Source organism: Opisthocomus hoazin, chromosome Z (assembly GCF_030867145.1).
Source record: "Opisthocomus hoazin isolate bOpiHoa1 chromosome Z, bOpiHoa1.hap1, whole genome shotgun sequence".
Taxonomy (NCBI): Eukaryota; Metazoa; Chordata; class Aves; order Opisthocomiformes; family Opisthocomidae; genus Opisthocomus; species Opisthocomus hoazin.
This window is the reverse complement of record NC_134454.1, coordinates 55,814,994-55,829,314: the sequence shown is the minus strand read 5'-3', so window position 1 is coordinate 55,829,314 and position 14,321 is coordinate 55,814,994. Positions and strand designations below refer to the sequence as shown.

General features: G+C 39.2%; 1 protein-coding gene across 11 annotated transcripts in view; it reads right to left on the bottom strand.

The window, feature by feature from the left end:
• Positions 1–595: 595 nt before the first annotated feature.
• Positions 596–14,321, bottom strand: part of TJP2 (tight junction protein 2) — a 67,382-nt gene continuing 53,656 nt past the window's right edge. For all 11 annotated transcript variants that reach the window (XM_075447232.1, XM_075447235.1, XM_075447234.1 and 8 more), the window contains 14 exons: positions 13,898–13,964; positions 11,871–12,021; positions 11,270–11,378; positions 10,373–10,583; positions 8,881–9,068; positions 7,757–7,852; positions 7,570–7,649; positions 6,304–6,514; positions 5,779–5,879; positions 5,185–5,397; positions 4,718–4,828; positions 3,393–3,734; positions 2,879–2,964; positions 596–1,513 (listed from right to left, as the gene is read on the bottom strand). In XM_075447232.1, the coding sequence (XP_075303347.1) occupies positions 1,345–1,513; positions 2,879–2,964; positions 3,393–3,734; positions 4,718–4,828; positions 5,185–5,397; positions 5,779–5,879; positions 6,304–6,514; positions 7,570–7,649; positions 7,757–7,852; positions 8,881–9,068; positions 10,373–10,583; positions 11,270–11,378; positions 11,871–12,021; positions 13,898–13,964 (2,135 nt within the window). In that variant the 3' untranslated portion in view covers positions 596–1,344. The remainder of the gene's footprint in view (positions 1,514–2,878; positions 2,965–3,392; positions 3,735–4,717; positions 4,829–5,184; positions 5,398–5,778; positions 5,880–6,303; positions 6,515–7,569; positions 7,650–7,756; positions 7,853–8,880; positions 9,069–10,372; positions 10,584–11,269; positions 11,379–11,870; positions 12,022–13,897; positions 13,965–14,321) is intronic.

Below are 14,321 nucleotides of genomic sequence, written 5' to 3'. Positions count from 1 at the left end.
GAGTGACTATCCCTGGAGATACTTGAAAGACATGTAGACGTGGTGCTCAGGGACATAGTTTACTGTTGGACTTAGCAATGTTAGGTTTATGGTTGGACCTGATGATCTTAAGGGTCTTTTCTAACCTAAATTATTCTATTCTGTGATTCTCATGTATGGTGAGCAGCACAAGTTTCCTCATCTGAGATGCATCTATTCCCTTGCTTCAAGAAGAAAATTCTATCTTTTTTGTTTTAACAGAGCATTAGAAACCCATCTCTTCTATTACATGAGCAAAAATAAATTTCTCTATGATCCTTTCAAGAATTTCTACATAGCAGAATTAAGGATAAAAAGCAGGAACGGGGAAGCAGAATGTAATAATCTAAAAGATAAGTCTCTTGCGGGCAGTCTATAGTTCTACATCAGTTTTCTTTTAAATCACAATAAATATTAAAACGATGTTCAGAACATTGGGAAGCAACATCAACAGTTATGTTTCCCAAGTACTTGAACTGATGAGACCCTGACCTGAACAGCGTACTGCTGCAAGTACACTCATGAAAGTCAGACTGTAGGACTAATTCTGTTCAAAAGAAAAGCAAGATACAAAAGGTTTGTCTAGAATATATCCTTTATTATTTGCAGTCTGTGTAAATTTTAATACATGATTGAATTTCTACATCATTTTCTCTATTTAAGCACATCCTGGTCTTTTCCAACAATCCAGTCAATTGCACCTTTATTATGTACAGTCAGTATTTATGAAATATTCCATATGCATCTATGGACTTAGAAAAATAACATGCAAGGAAAACTGTTACCGTGAAACTGATAAAAAAAAGACAGGTAAAACAGTCAATCCCCTTTTAGTGTGTTATGGCTTTGCACCAAGTATCACATGTCACAACAAACAGTTTAAGATGATTCTTGTTAAAGGCACTTACTGTTCTTCCAATACACTTTCAAGTTTAGCTCTATTGCATTAAGAAGTGTATCTCTGGGATCATACTTTCATAACACAGCAGAACAGTCCAAAAAGGCAGCATTAATAAAAGGGAAAAAAAGGTTTTTATGTTAAAATACGAAAATAACAGGAATTAACACAAACTTTCAGGATTTGGTCCTTCTAAAACAGGCAACAACATTCAGCCAACAGTGATTTCTTTTCTTAGATGCTAACAAAATAATATCCCCAAAAAACGAACTCTTCCAGTTCCAGTGTATAGATATGTCCGAGTTGAGTAGCGTACCCTCTAACACAACCCCTAATAAAAATAGAGCTTTCAAGACTAATTACTGCTCCACTTTGGCCGCGAAGGAAGAAAACTCGAAAGAGCATTACACACGCACATACTCGCAAGCCTACAATTCTGTATCTCTGTATCTGGATGGCTGTCCATAAAACCCCTTCTTAGAATGGTCTGACAGCTGCCGACGATACTCCTCCTCCTCCTCTGCGTCGCTGCCGTAACTGCCACGGTTCTCTAGGTAAGGTCTAATAGGAGGTTTCTGGGGTTCTGGAGGTCGGGAGCTAACACAACAAGACAGGAAAAGAGAGACAGACAATGTCTACTTCCATTCTGAAAAGCTGAAAAGTAATTACACTTAGTATTGGCTTTATGGCCATGCACAACCTAGAAAGGCACATGGAGCATATGAACAATTGCATGGCCATGGTAAGCCTATCTGGAGAGGCATCTTACTTCCATCAAGCTGGAGCCTGATGTTCAGATTTGATCTACTTAACCTACCTGGAAGAATGCCAAATTTAAAATTATTAAACTCACCCCCCCCCCACATACACCCCCCAAGAGCTGTGACACTAAGCAGATACGTGGAAATAAAATCTGCCAAGGAAAGGCATTTCCTCAGTTTCAAAAATTGTGATTTTTGCAATCCCACATTGTACAAAAGCAAGGTGTTCTCCTCCTTCCCTGCTGCCCCAGTGCTTGAACACTCCGTTTACGCCAATCATTAACACGCCTGTAAAAAGGCAACATCACTGATTTCTGCATGTAAACAAACACTCTGCATATGTGGTTAAAGATTACTTTTCATTATTTCTAAAAAGCTTCCAAGCCTTATAAAAAAGTACGCTTTTCTGAACCCACCAAGAAAACCTGAAAAGAATCACTTCGTGTTTTCCATTTTAGATTATACGCTACGACATCAAAGGATTTGTTTCACTAGGGAAAAAAGTCCCATTCCTATTGGCTATTACTATGAGACACATAGACACAGCAGAAAACAAAATCCATCATACAGCGAGTTAGCTCTTGCACAGCTGACTGCTCAAGTTGCAGAAATATGCAGTGTGGAGGGTAAGATGACACAATGGTCAGCCAGTCCAGAACTCACTGAATTTTCAGGAAAGACGACTACTTTCATGAGACAATGGATGACCTCAGGCAAGTTTCATCCTCAGTTACCCCACCTACACAATACATTTATAACTGAATAAACATTTAAGTAATGAAGTGTTATTAAGTAATTAAAACAGCAATTTTTTGTTAGGACAGACTAACAGTCATGAAGTATCTAGCACATGAAGAACAGATATCAGAGGATGTGAATGCAGAAAAGCTGCTGAGTAATACTGATTGGGGCAAAAAACTGGCTCTGCAAACATTCCAGCAAAAGAATATAGCGTTTCTTCCTAGGTAACTTAAATACAATGAATGAAAAAAAAGAAGAAAAAGAATACAAAAATATCCTGAAAAACAAGATGAGTTCATTGATATTTTGCCCCACCTTTACAGTAATCTTTGAGGCACAACAACAAAGCAATATACCAAGGCAGGAATAGTTGTATGAATAAAAACTGGCAAGATCAGTTTTCCTCCTGCTGGTGAAGTAAACAATCACGACAGAATACTCTAAAGTGGATGCACCTTACCTCATAGGCTGGGGCCAGTTCTGTTCTGACTTCTGTGTTTTGACAGGCACGGCATAAATATCCGGGTGCTTCTGGGCTATTTCAAGCTTTAAAAGAAAGGAGGAGAAAATAACTGTTCTTTTTGAGTCTATCCAGTAGGAATCCTAGACTGTAGATCTAGCAGGTCACAGCTACATCTGAAACAATTAAAGCACAAATCAATAACTGATTTTATTCATATTGCTACAATTATATAGTTTTTTGCTAGAATAGTAATTCAGAGTGCACGTGAAAACAGCGTATTGCCAAAAGCAACAGGATTATTAGAACTCAGCTTTCTATAGTTACAATAGGAAGCCTTAAAATACATCCTCTTCTTACATCCAAATTCACACAATGGTACGTCTGTATGTGTGGTTTCCCAAACTTCTCCCTCCAGAAGCAACACAACGCAAGGGCATGATTTTCATTTTCAGGATGCAGGCTGTTCTATATGCTGGAAAGCACAGCAGGGGGAGAATGTGTCTCTTCATACCCTAGCATTCTGGGCCTCTTGTAGCTCTTGCATTCTTTGGATCCTCGCCTTATGATCCATCTCCTCAAATATTTTCACTTTCCTCAATACAGATTTTGGAGTATTTTCTTGTTCGCTTCCTTCCCCTTCCAGCTTTGCCTCCTCCTCCTCCTCCTCTGCAGGTGGGACTGCTGGCTGAGAGTTTCTCAGGATGGGACGCCCAAAGGCAGGTTTTGCAGAAACAGGTGGTGGTGCTGCTTTAGGTGATGCGGCTGAAGTCTCAGTGCTGACAGCAACGTTGCTTGATTTGGAGTCATAGTTCTTGGGGAAGTCATATAGATCCTCTTTGTTTTGTAACTTTCCCTGTAAGCATAAAACACGCAACAAAGTTTACATCAGCAACTTCATAATTTTCATTTGAAATGAAGGCTCTAATCTGAAATTAATCATTCTGCCTTTGTATTTAACAGTGTCAGCCTTCATCCGAAGTAACACTTGAAAGGTATTTGAACTGCTGCAGCATTTTGGCCACACACTACACATCAGCCTGCAGAAGACTAGCACATTTAGGCTTGTTTGTCCCGTATGTTATGGATTATCAGAACTACAACGTGTGTCTGGACAGCACAGAGAGAAAACTGATCTAAATGATTTGTCAATACTACCTAATGTAGAATATCACTACCAGGAGTTTGGGAGTGCACAAGACTCAAGTCTGTTTTCTATTCCATCTTTATTTTCCTTACATATGTTCTACTCTGCCCTATCTCCATTGCCAAGGCACACTTGAATATATTTTGAATACATGCAGTATGAGAGGGCACCTGTCCTAAGAAAGAAAGGACTTTGAGGTCAGGGGAAATACAGAATTGCTAATAAGGAATTGCTAAAATAGAATTTGGTGTCCAAACATCAGAATTTTTCTTCCCTACATCATTCCTGAGCAAGGTTTGAATAAACAATTAACATCAATTTCTAGTGGTGGAGACCAATTTCAGAGGTGGTGGATTCTGCTGTCACAATGATGGCCCTCAGATACGCTTTTCCTGATGATTAGCCTACGTTTGTTCTTGCTGAGCTAAAAAAAGTACCTTTGAATTTTTTAGCAGACACAGAAAGGAGTCTACTTTCTTATTCCATATAGAGATCACACTTATTTGAAGAGAACTGTTATCCTTTTAAGTTTTCTCTCTGCTTGATCTTGCAACACCTTCATTCATTCCTTCTCTCCACACTTACAATATTTTCTGGTCTCTCGTGATTGCTATCGCTCTTCCTAACGTGCCACCATGGAGAGTTCTCCAGCAAGAGGAACTCAGTGTTCAGATTTGTTTCTACAAGTTTACCTTAGGTGGTTCAGGCTTGAACGCTGGAGGTGGACTTGGTTCTCTAAGGATCTCCCTGCTACCAGCTTTTCTCAACTGAGCTCTTGGTTCTGGATTAAATTTTTTTAAACTCTATGAAAGAAAATAAGAGATAAAATCACTGCAGTATCCAGTAATTAAATAATTTTTTTCTCGCTCTCAAGTTTACTGTTTTGGGAACAGTAACCATAGTCAAATGCCTGTCAGCAACCTGACCACAATCACTGCAGGTGTAGTTGCAAAGTTCAAGGTAATGAGGGATCATCAGGAAACCTATAGAGTTAGGGAGAAAAGCAGAGCTGTTATTGTTTTTGCTCTACACAGTGTAGGTCTAGAACACTACCAGAGAGAAGATAAAGTTGCAATTTGAAAAACTAATTTTTAAACCATACATACAGAGCTTTCAAAAAATCCAAAGTACAGTCTTGGTGAAAATCCAAACATCTCACCTCCTCATGATGCACAGGTTCAGAGGACCGGCTTACAGATGAAATCCTTGGTTCATCCAAGGGCTCATCAAGTTCGTTATCAGTGTATGCACCTCCTTCTCCATCAGTATCCTCTAGGTCACTGATCAGCCGACTGTCACAACTCAAATAGTCAGCACCCATAGCAGTAAGGTAAGACATACGATCATCTGAATCATCTTCCATGCCATCCATCTAGATAAAAGTCCGTACGAATTAAGAAACAAGGACTAAGTACATGAGAATTAGAGTTTAATTAGATCTCAACATCATGCCAAACAACTCCTTAAGAATGACTCTGCAGAACTGAAGGAAACTCTAATGCAGAATCATAAAGGAAAGTCCTGTAAAAGTTAGTTCCTCCTCACCATTCTCCCGTGGTCGTAGCATTAGTGATGAAAGGTCTGAAGTGTAACAGAAAGAAAAATACGAAGTATTTTGTTAGCAAGAAAGACATCAGCTGACTTCTTGTCTAACCTATCCAGCACTGGCAAACAAAATTTTGAACAATATTTACTGGCAAGAGATCTCTTGAGATATCTACATAGCTTAGTACAGTATGGACTGACCGCTTACCTTTCCTTCTGATACCCATACTGCTTCTCCTTGCTGTTGCTGAATTGTATCTTTTAGACTACCGTACCAGCTCTCATTGGCTGAATTCAAATTGATGGTGGCTGTAAAAATTGAAGGAAAAAGTATATATACACAGCAAATACAATGTGATCCTTTATCCAGTCTTTGCTGTTTTAACATTTTTTGTTCTATTTATGTGAGAATGCTAAACAGCCATTTCATTTAGATCATTGACAGAAGCATGGTATTTTTGTTTTATTGTTTGTCCATTCCTCAAGCTTATTATATCACTTGTCTTTTAATGACAGTTTGCCGATTCACAATTTCTTTTGTATTAGAATCTGGCAGAACAAGGAACTCTGAAAAAACAGTCAAGGAAGGGATTGCGCATGATCATACCTTCACACCCTTTTAGTTCCAGCCTGCATGAGTTAATATGCAGAGTAGTAAGTGGATGTCTCAAGACTCACACAGTCACATCCACTACTCTTTTGGTAAACAGGTTAGAGACACATTCTTCCTTACCTGTAAAGAGGTGGGAACAAGTTTTCTTCAATTTGTTTGCTTGCTCATAAAGTTTTCTCGAGCTCTTGTTAGATGTGGAACACAGCCTTTGTCTCATGGTTTTCACACCCTGCTTACTGTCTGGGTTAAAGAAAACCACAATTGGAAACCACTGGGTATAATTTAACAGGTCCACCGCTTTAGGAGTCACATCCAATAGAGCATGTTTATCCTGTTAACAAGAAAGCCTAGTCAGTGCGCTGTTTGTGGGGAACACGAGGCGGTGGTTGGAACATGGTATCCTAAGAATAAAAAGGACATTTTTGTCCAAATAGGACCACACATTGTTGGATTTTTGTCCACAGTTATATCACATTCAGAAGCCACGGCAGGCAGCCTTTTTCTTTCAGCTCCATTTTTCTGAACAGCTTTTGACTGAATGTCCACATTATTATGTTAACTAAATCTCATGTTAAGTAAAATATACTTACTCCTTTTTTTTTTTTTTTAAATAGGTAGCAAGTGAACTAGCTTTTCTCTCTACCTGCCCCAACCACAACTGTTCTGGGTGCTATCTGTGAGCTTTTATCTACACTTACTAGCTGAGGCAAATCTCACTTTTCTCATCTAATATATATTCCTTCTTGGCTACTTCTAGTGCAGAGATGAATGGGATTTCCAGACACATGTTTCAGTGGAGCTTGAGCTCTGAACATACTTCCGTGTGACATTCTAACCCCTCTGGCATTGATTTTATTGGACTCAGAGCTATAAGTTGTGGAGTACTTTCTTTTTGCCCAAGTTTTTTTAGGCTTCTTGATTACCATCTATTTACTTTATCTCTAAACAGTATTATAAAAAGAGTCCATGCAATCTAAGTGGCATCTACTGAGACGTCACAGTTACTTCCTGTTCAGTTCAATAGTGGTAACTCTGAAGCACTCTAAAATTTTAAGTTTCTGATGACAGTAAGAGCAAATACTGCATTGTAAAGCCCCAACCGCAAATTCAGAAAGCACACAGACACAGATGCCCCTCTGTTCAAATTTCAAAAGGACTAAGGAAGCAGAATATAATTTCCTATATCAGGTTTACCCTCCCACTTGGAGGACAGTTATCAAAATCATAAAAACTGTTGTTGAAGAATTTCAAAACAGCCCTATCATTAAGCCAAGTCTGTTTATTGCAGAAATAGATGCAGTGACAAGGACTCTGCAAATTTTAGTAGCAAACAAATCAAACAACATGCCTTTGAGTATAAGCAATTTTCACAGATAAATACTTTACCTGCTCAATGATTTGCCTCACAGTGTTCAAGCGCACTACCCCAGTTGATTTCTCTGAACCTGCATCTCTGGGTTCTGTCTCTGCAAAGACAACACTTCAGCTTATCTACAGTGGCCAAGCAGCTGTGATTATTAAGTTATCCATCCTCTCAGTTAAGGACAATACGGAAGCTGTGAGGACAACTTACTCGCTGTCTGGTACAGGTGAGGCAAATCATTTGACAACTTCTCCATAGCAACATCTGCAATAGGGCCAAATATCACCACAGGTCTCTTAAAACCAGCTGAAAGAAAAATATTTGGAGAAAACATAAGTCTGATAAGACTGGTTTTATATGTAAGTGAAGTGGCACAGGCAAGAGCCTCAATTACTATGCAAGGTTATAAGTTGAATATATTAAAAAACATATTTTAAATGAGAAAGCAAAAGAGACAGTTTTAATTTAACAGCTTCCTTATTCCTTCTAATGAAGATGTATTGAGAGGATTCTACACTCTGAAAAAAAATACAGCAGATCTTCAGGAATCTTTCCATCAGCAAAGCATGAACCCTGACCCAGTGGGTTTTGTGTGAAGAAACACACAAATGCTAAACCAGCTGCAGGGCAGCTTGAGGAAGCAAAAAAATGCAGAATCCTGTTATGTTTATGTCAAAACAAGTGCAAATACACCCCTTGTAAGTTAACAGGGGAATGCCACTCTGTTGCTCAGTCTTCGTCTTGATATCTGGGAGCATCTTTAAAATACTTTTTACTATTGGTTTTATTCCACAATATTGTCATGTGTGAATACCCAGAAAATTATCTTGACTTGCTCAGCATCACTAGTAATATAACTACTTTAGAGCCATGGAGATGGACCACATCAACCTTGACTACATTTGGACAGTCTGCTGAAAATACTTCGGCTTTATTTGCTCTCAAGGTAATGTTAAAATAGTATTTATGGGCAAGCTAAAGACTGACTGATCTCAGGCATACGGATTGTACTTTCAGAGCTAGCCACGGGGATGCTGAGGGAATATGAAAACCCTGCTTGCTTCTTCCATTTTTCATGTTAAACTTTGGTATTGGCACATGTAATTTGGAGGCAAAGGAGAACAGCAGCAATTTAAAAACATAAAAAGCTTTCTTCTTATGGTAGCTAATGGCATCCAGACATTTGCGTTCTGAGAAAAATGTCATCTCTTCCTACTGCTCAAATTTAACATTGAGCCCAAGTTGTCTGAAATCACTTACTTAGCTGACCAAACATTTGGACACTAAACCGGGCAGCAAGAAATGGGCAGCTGGCTCACAGCAGTCTCACTTACCTTCACGCAACTGAACTCGCTCATAAGCTGGGAATTTTGTGCTCACAGACACAATAGCTGTCAGATCTTCACGACTCTTTCTGAGATTCTTCTTCCCTCCAGATCGCTGGCCACGAGTTCTCCAGAAGTCTGCCCTATCACTTGACCCATCTTTTGGGGCATTTTGAACACTGGCCATCTGCTCAGCTCTGACAGAGAAAAGTATAGAGTTCATTTGTACAGAACTAATCAAAGAGGGGAAAAGGTGCTTTCACTGGAGGACAGTGGAATTTGAATTTGCAACAGGCAATTTGCCAGACAGATAGCCATGAGTGGAGGAAAGAACAGACAAGTCTAGGTTCTTTTGCCTTGGAGCAAACACAGGATCAGAACAATTCTCCGACTTGCCACAGCTACAAGATTGCTGTGCAGGAATGAGTGCTCAGGTCTTAAACTGGTAACTCACACAAGCGTAAATGAAAGAATGCAACTACAAAGAAGCGGTGAGAGTGCAACTCAGAACCGAAGGCCTAAGAAATTACTGTCACTACTCTCTTCTCCATTAGGCCTTGTAAGTTAAATCACCATAGCATAGAAACAAAGGCTGGTTTGGTCAGATCAATTAACAGAGAGGACAGAATCTACTACCCAGGAAAGAGGAAAGGGAGTCACATAAGAAGCATATTTCAGGAAGTTCTATACAATGCAGTTGTGAGCTTTTTTCCCTCCATCATAAAATCGCAACATGCTCAAGAACTTAGAAGCTACAGTCTAAAAATACCCCGATTTTCTTGCTGATAATACTTTTACTGATTCTGCACCTTTGAACACTTATTACTACCTCATATGAATTTTGACTAGGAAAGCATATTTAAGCCAAAAAAAAAAAAAACTTTGCTGTAGTTCACTCAGTATTTCACACAAAAATAAAGATTACAGCTACCAAGAAATACTAGCTTTCATATAAATTCTTGAAACATTTTCCATAAGGATATAGAAAAGAAATTCAAGCACTGAAGTTCTTTTAAAAGATTCGTCATCAGAGTCTTCTTGCACACAGTCATGAGCTTCCTAAGGTGTAGGGTTTTTCTGTTGTTTTTTTTGGTTTCGTTTATTTGATTTGATTTGGGATGGGGTGGAGAGAACAAGAAGGGAAAAAGGCAATAAAGCAAAAATAGGACTCTCCACTCATTTTCTAGCAGAGGAACTGAAGCAGATAGTGGTTAAAGCTTGGTTGACTGCTGAGACAGCAGCTCTATGTCTATGTTGCAAATACCTGATCTAGTATGTAGGTAACACCATCCTCTCACATCCTCTCCTCACCTAATGCCATGGGTTCTAAAATCTAGTTTTACAGGCACAATTGTTGTGAAAGTAAAGACAAAACAATTTATTCATTTGGGGGTGTGGGGGGTGGTAAAAAGGATGAAATGTATGACACAGGAAGCAAAAATCACTGAGGGTGGGGAATCTTACTTCTAACAATGGGTAGAAAGACAGGATGCCACCTTACCTGCTCTTATTTGGAATGAGGCCCTTTTCCAGTTCATTTCCAATTCTCACAGCCAGCCAGTTTCCCAGTGTGCCATCATAGAGTGTATCAACTACTCTAAAGATCTCCCCTCTGGTGAATGCTAAGCTCTGTGGTGACTCTTTTTCACACTCAAAGTGGCTCCTGATGAAGAATGAATCTCCTCTGCCACAGGCCATGATGTCTCTGTAAACTGAAACAGGAACTCCCATTTAGTTTGGGGTTTTATTACATTTGAAAGAAAGATTAAGCTGTCATTCTAGAGAACAGTTTTGCAATTCTTCCCCTCCACTCAAAAAAATGCAAAAAACCATTGTCCCACACACATAATATCAAAAGTATTCTACTATACTTGTACAGCCCTTACAGCTCTGAGGGAAGAGGTACCGGCACCTTCCCAAAGCAAAAACGCAGCCATGTTACTTCAGTATTACAGCAGGCTGTGTCTCCAGCAGGTAAGTCGGAGGCTTTTCTTGCTCCTTAACTGTTCATCAAAACTCTCCATTTGCTGCTACCTGACTGAAAGCGTTACGACTGTCAAGGCACAGCAGAAAAGGAATGCTAAAAGCAGATCTTGAGCCAGTTGCTAGAGACAGAAAAGCAGAAGGAATAAGCAGTATATTGCCACTTTTCAGGATTAAGAGAATACGCTATTTGCTAACAATGAAAGAGATGGAGAGTGCTCTAAAAAAACACATCGCACATGCACATCTGTATGACCCTCATGGTTTGGAATACTGCTATCTTCTGAACTACTGAAAAGGACGGTAACTAAAATGATATTAAGCATGAGCACAAGGGGGATTATTTGTGGTTTCACTGACAAAACAGAGCTTAAAAGCTTCATGGATATACACGCGTTTTGTTCAAAGCACCTACCTTCATATTTGCTTTGAGCCAAAATCGTCACTGTTTCGCCCTTTGGAATTTCTAAGAGATACAAAACAGCATCTTCCCGAACAATGCCTCTGAAGTCTTGAGTGTTTACCTGTGTACAAAAAAAAAGAAAAATTTAAAAAACCCACACAACAATAAAAGGAATCACCAAAGATTTTTGTTTCATCTAAAAAAAGTCTTAAATATTCTCTTCCATTATTATACTTTTTTTAAAAAATCAATATGGATGTCTGTTGCTATGAGGAGTATTTTATTGCAGCCATTCATAGTAATAGTTTCCCTCCCCCCCCCCAAGATTAGGAGGCAGCATTGTACAGAAAACTTATTCTCCCATCCTGGGGCATTTTTCTTGCCTAATATTTCTCCTACCTACCTTTGCCACAGAATCTTAAACAAACTAAAGCTTGATCTACAACTCTCCTTCAAAACCTCATTTCAGTAAGAGCCCTCTACCACACATATGCACTTCCAAAGCAATAAACTGACTCCCTAAGATCATGACTTCTTCCATATTTCCACTAAGAAGGAAACAAAAAACCACAAAAGTGATCTGCATTTCGGGGACGCATACTTATATTCATACCTTAAGAATCTGATCTCCTTCCTGCAGTCCCTCATGATCAGCTGAGGTGCCTTCTTGAATTCCAGCAATAAATATCCCTACATCATTCCCACCAGCCAGCCGTAGACCCACGCTGTCCCCTTTCTTGAATCTCACCATTTTTGTATTAGGACTACAGGATTTACAGGCAGAAAAAGGAAGTAAGGACAGATGTTAGGCATATGACAATAACAGATTGCCAAGAGAAAAAAATTACACACCTTTCCACAAAAGTTGTGTTAATAATATTCTTAGTCCCTTTCTTTCACTATATAGGCTGTATTTACCCCAGTAACTCCTCAGTGAGGGAAGGAAGCAAAGAATTTTTAGGAAGAGCAGCTAAGTGGCATACACAGATTTGACAGAGCAGGAAAACAAATCCCTGCTCCTGAAGTCCTGAAGTTCCAAAATACTTCCCTACCTATTGGATCCTCCCTCAGATGAGTTTTTTGTGAAAACAGTCTGAGTTATAAGTAATTATACTGATTGTTTTTTTCCTCTATATGCTTGAGAACTGTCATATGAGTTAAATTTATATCTATTTTCTTTGCAGTTAACCATGTTTGTTACAAAGAAGTCTTCAAGTTTTTTTGTAATGAGAAATATTTCCAAGTATACTCTACTGGTATGTTGACAATCTGTCTTTTCGTATTGCAGTGGGAGAAGCTACTGGACTAGGTTCAGCTTTTTTTTCTGTCAGAAAAGCTGTGTGCCTGAGTGACCTTCCAACACAGAGGACAGTACTTATCTGTCAGCCTTTCTCAGTAATACCCTAAGCCTGTATTATAAACTCCCCTTCACCAAAATAATCACTTGATTAATTTGCACGTCAATGACAACACATGCAGGGTCCAATCCAGAAAAACCTGAGAAGACAATCCATTGGAGAAAATACTCCAAACTACAGAGTATCTTCAAAACTTTATCTTTGGGCTTCTCCATACAATCTCAGGGCTCATCTCCCTTCAATTTCTGTATATGGAAACTCTCAAAAGAACATATGTAAGTTGATATACTATTAATACAGTTTGGAACTTTTAGTATCTTAATTGTTAAAGAATCAACAGTACAAGTTTCCATTTGACCACTTACAAAACACATGTGTTTGGCTTTGTCTTGCAACAAGCTTGTTTACAAATTAAATAGAGGATGTTCTCATTGTATCTTAACATTGTGGAGAAGGGGAGGGTTGTCTTTTTTGTACATATAAAATAATGGAAGAGGTGTAAAATACATTTCCATAGAACTGCACAGGTTAGAATGGCCCTCTGCTCAAAGTAGATTGTTCAGGGCCTTGACCAGTTATGTTTTTGAGTATCTCTGGTGGTGGAGATACCACAACCTACAACGAAAAACTGTTCCAGTGGTTAACCACTCTCACAATAAAAAGTTTTCTTCTTTACATCAGGTCAGAATACCTATGTTCCAGCTTGTGTCCCTTGCTCTTCGTCCTACCACTGTACCCCTCTGAGAAGACTATGGCTCTATTTTCTCTACACCTACTACCCACCAGATCGTTGCAGACTGCAGTAAGATGTCCCTTCAGTCCTCTCTTCACCAGGCCTGAGTCTTCTCGGCCTTTTCTCATATGTCATACGCTGCAGCCACTGACTCCCTATACTCACCCCAGCACGTAAACGTCTTTCATGTTATGGGGAGACCCAAGACGGACACAGTACTCCAAATACTATCTTAAAGTGCCAAACAGAGCAGAATAAAAATATAAAAATGTACCACTGCATATGTTCCCACACAACTGCAGAAGCACAGGGTGTCCTGTACCTTGCAGGTAGAAGGCAAGTCTATGCCTTCCAGGCAGATACATCTAAAACTAATTTTAACTCAAATATGGTCAGTTAGAAGCCATGTCTTCTCTTCTTGGCATTAAGCTATAAGGGGAGTATCACTCCAAATGGGAAAAAGCACCCAAACCCATGCAACCAAGAAGCCAGGTACAGCGTCACTGGAAGAACACTGAGGGCAAAGGAACAAGGCAGTTGCCGCCTTACCCATATATTGCTTCATCTTCAGGGCTGGGTTTAAGAATCGTTCTTGTAACTGCTTTTGGTTGAGACACTATATGTAAAAAAGCCAACAGGAGTTACTGAGCTATTAAAAAAAACCTCATAAATGGCAGCAATTTTTAGCTATCAGGTAGCAATCAAACCCCTCTATACCAAAGATTAATACAGATTTAAATGTCAAGCCTCTCTGTGACTAGAATTTATTTACTTCCCCCTCCCCTTTTTTTTTTTTAATTTTTAAAAAAGACCAAAAAGGTCAAGGGAGGAATACATAACTCTTTCAGGCAAGGCAGATCATACTTCAGGAATAGCTTAATTTGCCTGCTTAGGGCAACAGGCTACAGCAGATGCTCTAGGAAAGCACTTGCTTTTTGAGGTGGTAATTCTAGTAAGTAACTGTTTTCAGATA